Below are 4,623 nucleotides of genomic sequence, written 5' to 3' on the forward strand. Positions count from 1 at the left end.
TTAGTTAAGGGTACATGATGTTGTCTGTTATAAATTTTATGAGTATGATTTTCGACAATCCTAACCTCTTAAGCTAGCTTATAAATTGAATTATTAGTCTCAATTTCCATTTTCTTATTTTCTGTTCATCCTCAACTGGCAAAAAAAGTGTATCATTGTCATAGATGGGATGATCAGTACTGGAAATGGACGTTGCAGTCGGGTAAGGAAGGAAGGAGCATAGTTGTCAATTGTCATAGCTCTATCATACATTTAAGGCTTTCAACTCTACCTACTTTGCTTACCTTATATGGAATGGGTGCTGAAAACCGTTACCCATCATGGTTCAATAAATAGGCTTCGTGTTTTCATTCATTTTGCATACTTGCTCTCATCTACTAGTCTTTCCTTTACACATGGCTAGTAGCTTTGACCCAAGCTATGACCGGTAGATGTGCCTTTAGAAAAGGACTTAACTTATATTCTCCCTCCGTTTTAATTTATGAGTCTTAATTCTACTGGGCATTGAGTTTAAAAATAAATAAATAAGACTTTTGAATATTATGGCCGTCTTAAACTGATGATGTGTAATGTATCAAAAAGCCCGAATATTTAAAATTTGAACTACCAAACGAACGTCAAGGTCGTATGTCCGATTTTGAACTTTAGTTTAAATGTAGTCCAACTTTAGACATACGTTTAGTTATGAAGTTAGGCTATGCGAAATCGAACTTCAAACCTGAATATCTTTAACTGAATTTAACAATTACATTAACTTCGTTACGATATTATTTACCATAATTTTTTTCATTTTGAATTTATTTCGTTTAATACAATGGCTCTTCTTTGTTCATACAAAGAGATCGAAACAAAAATTGATTATAGTGAGTCGCAAAATATGCAACACCAATCAATAGAAAGCCAATAACCACATTAATCTTTGTCACGATAATGAAAATATAAATTGTATGAAAGGAAAAGGAAAAGCTAGCTATGACACGTCAATTTTCATTCAATTGCGATTCATGTCTGATTTTGCTATTTACAATGCGGAGAAGGAGCAGGTAATGCTTTTGTCTGAAGTTTGCAACCCTGATCATAAGTTAAATACCTTTTAAAAAAAAGGATATAACTTAATGGTATTGTAAAATCAGCTATCGGATGCAATTCTACCATAAGTACTCAAAGAAATTTGAGATTTGATGTTTAATGTGTCTCTATCTTGAATAGTTTGTGCTTCTTTCCTCTAGTGGGCTGGACCTAGCTCCACTGGACCAAATGTGGGCTGTACTTTTCAGTCTGCTGATGTCTACTTGTCGTTCGAGCCATTATCCGTTTCCGGCCTGGCTGCTTAAATCCCTTATGTCAACACTTGGTGTTTTCCCCTTCAATTATCTAAAAACTTTGTGCTAGATTTAGGCCCCGTTTGTCCATAGATATCAAAAAAAGATTCACTTTTTTTTTGGAATTTTGGAGTTGGAGTTGTGTTTGGCCATAATTTTTGAAATTATAGGTTTTGGTGAAATGTAGTTGTAAAAAAGTGAAATTTTTTTTAAAAATATTTTTTTTGAGTTTTCGGTATTCCGGAATACAACTTCAAGTTGTATTCGAAATTCTCATGGCCAAACGCTGATTCCGGAATAAAGTGAATAATTTTTATGGCCAAACAGGGGCTTAATTCTACTAAAATGGCCATTAAGAACTCAAAATATATAGAGCTATCCTATCCTCCTTTTTTGTTTTACTATGTTTTTAGCACTAAATAGCTCCAGATTTCTCATTCGGAAAAGCTATCCCAACGTAAACGCTGATTATGATGTTTTTCTACAGAGATGATATGCTGACTAAATTGATACAACATAAAATTTCGAAAATCCTGCTTTCTTAGTTCATTTGGTAATTGTTCACTAGTTTGCAAGATTGTTTTTCCCCTTCAGTATCAAGACGTTGTCCTAGGTGCATGAGATTTTGATTATTTCAGAGCCTAATAGCCTCAGTGATAAAAGGAAAATCTGGAAGTTTGCTTTTCAGCCATCGAAAGGACTTAGTGCGAATCTATTGCCTGATCTGGCTCCCCTAATTGCACTTAAATGTGCAACATTTCAAGGCCAACACATCAGGGATCAATTAACTGAAAAAACTAGAGGACGTACAAATTTCTAGTTTGGATTTTCTAGTTATATTGAGAATCCAATATGCTCATTTATTCTATTAGAGTCTCGCATTTGGCTCAGGGTATGTGATATTGCCTGTTATATTTTTATAGTACTATATGATTTCCGACAATCATTATATCTTAAAGCACTTTGGGCCTTTTTCCGCACGATTTAAGGTAATACAACAACATAATCATTTAGTTCAGGGGTGGTGCTAAAGTTCTACTAACGGGTTCAACAGAATTCAGTAACTTTAGATCAGAGCATGTATTTATGTTGAAATATTATTTAATAGTATAAAGAATTTATCCAGAATTCACTAAATTATTTTTTCTAGAATCTCAAAACCATATACTCAAAATATTAACTCCGCCTCTAATTCAGTTCAACCGATTGTAACGGATAGTTTAATCCTTTTTTCTAGTTGATTTTTGAGTAATCTAAATAGTGCGGACACTGAGCCGCTGCTACTCTACATTGCATATTACTATTATACAGTAGTACACTAGTGCAGCCAGTAAACAACCAACGTTGCATCTCATGAAAATAGGAGTAGCTCATATCAAGTGTGTTGTTCAATTCAATAGTACTTAGTAAGTGTAGATTACAGAGCGAAGAAAATCATAAAGTTCATACAATAAGCAGAATTTCTGTGCTTGTTTCCAAATAGGATTTTTTGTTAAGTAGACTCACAGAGAATTAAAGAGTAGAATCATTAATCTTTCTTAGCAAAGAGGCCACCAAATCCACCAAAACCACCTCCATCATTGTTATTCTTCTTAGGAGGAATTACAACACTACCCTTACGGCTTGTGGTGCCAACGCGGCCTGTGGTGCCACTGCTAACGCTCTTTTCCTCTACTTTTGCCAAAATTGGATCAATTTCCAATAGCTGGTCTTGTTTCTGTAATGCTCCAAGTATAAAATCCAACAGTGATTTCTCCTCAGTGCTTCCACCTGAACTCTTTGCTGCTGTAGCAGCGCTGTATACTCTTCTTTGTTGTGTGGTTGCTGTTACGGTTGCTATTGGAGTGAAAAACAAGTTTAATGATGCCATTGGAGAGGGCTTTTTTCTTATGGTTTGTGTGTAGAAAAAAGGAAGAATATTTGAATGTGGATAATATAGTTGGTTTTGATTTGTGGTAGGATTAATTTGAACCGTAGGATGAATGTGAAGAGAATTAGATGAAGGTAGTTCTAAGCACGAGTTCTCCACAAATTTATTATCTCGTCTTCTTCTTCTTTCTTTTAAATTTATTTTTTCCTACTTTTCTTTTGTTGTTTTCGTCTAATTAATACTTGTTCCCTTTTCAGTAATTTCAAGGGGTGGAAATAGAAAAGGGTTCAGAGCTCATCTTGCCATGTGATGGAGGAATTGACACGTGGCAGAGCATTACCGCACTGCGATCATCCTACAAAAGTTGCAATCATTGATATAGTCTTTGGACTTGTTTTCAAACAACAGGGCAAGTCATACGCGATGGGTAATTCTACTTCTTCAACATATCAATTTCATTTAAATATGTAATTAAAATTGAATTACTGTAAAGATATAGATTAGTGGTGCGCTCACTATTTCTTTGTGACTGAATGACAAATCTTTCATGTCTCCGGGACTCTCAAATTAAAAGAGACATTTTAGTCCTTTTTAGGAGAAAATGGGTCAAATTTTTCACAAGAACAAGAGCCACTTTTAGACTAGAATGGTTAATGAGGTTGTACCTCGTAAAGTTTTTTTTTTTTTTGGTAACTGAACGATTCCATTTAACCCAAAGTGATCTTTACAAATCTAAGCAGGGCTGACCCACTGCTACCTCAGAATAACAATATGCTGCTATGTACAATAAACTGAAAGCCAGAAAAACAACATAGCATCAAATGAAAAAACCATACAGACATATAACTGCTATACAATACTAGTCTATGGCATTGAGTTCAAGCTAAGAAGAGCATTTTGCCACAGCTGAATTCCATTCCCCCTGATATGAATGTGAAGTGTAATCTCCCCGCAGATCTTGGCAACATCAAAGTGTCCCTGTCTAAATCTCAGATTGTTCCTCTCCCTCCAGATGATGTAGACAGTTATAGCAAAGCAATATAAAGCAATAGAGCTCTTACCATTCTTCCTTTTTGCCATCTGGCAAGACCAGTTTGGTTCATCAGTCCAAGATCCAACAGTTCTAGCACATCCTAGCCATGCTAGAAGTCTGCTCCAAACACTTCTTGTCACACAATAGCCAAAGAAAAGATGATCAAATGTTTCTCCGGTTGTGGCACAGAAAGCACAATCTGTAGGCACTACAATCCCAATCTTCAAGAGTCTATCATCTGTAGTCAGTCTATTTTTAACAGCTAACCAAAGGATGAACTTGAATCTAGAATGCAAAGCTGTATTTAAAACCACACTTTTCCAGGATACTTTTGGATATTGGGGCAGAAGGAGCAAGCCTTATGGATATGGAACTTACCTATATTATGCAAGCTGGAT

At 35.4% G+C, this 4,623-nt stretch overlaps 1 protein-coding gene across 1 annotated transcript; it reads right to left on the reverse strand.

Annotated features, from left to right (window-relative positions):
* Positions 1–2,688: 2,688 nt before the first annotated feature.
* On the reverse strand, positions 2,689–3,383 carry LOC132606052 (uncharacterized). The gene has a single exon (XM_060319364.1). The coding sequence runs from the start codon at positions 3,190–3,192 to the stop codon at positions 2,851–2,853; it is 342 nt and encodes a 113-aa protein (XP_060175347.1). The 5' UTR covers positions 3,193–3,383; the 3' UTR covers positions 2,689–2,850.
* Positions 3,384–4,623: the final 1,240 nt, after the last annotated feature.

The sequence above is a fragment of the Lycium barbarum genome, chromosome 1 (genome assembly GCF_019175385.1).
Source record: "Lycium barbarum isolate Lr01 chromosome 1, ASM1917538v2, whole genome shotgun sequence".
NCBI classification, from domain to species: Eukaryota; Viridiplantae; Streptophyta; class Magnoliopsida; order Solanales; family Solanaceae; genus Lycium; species Lycium barbarum.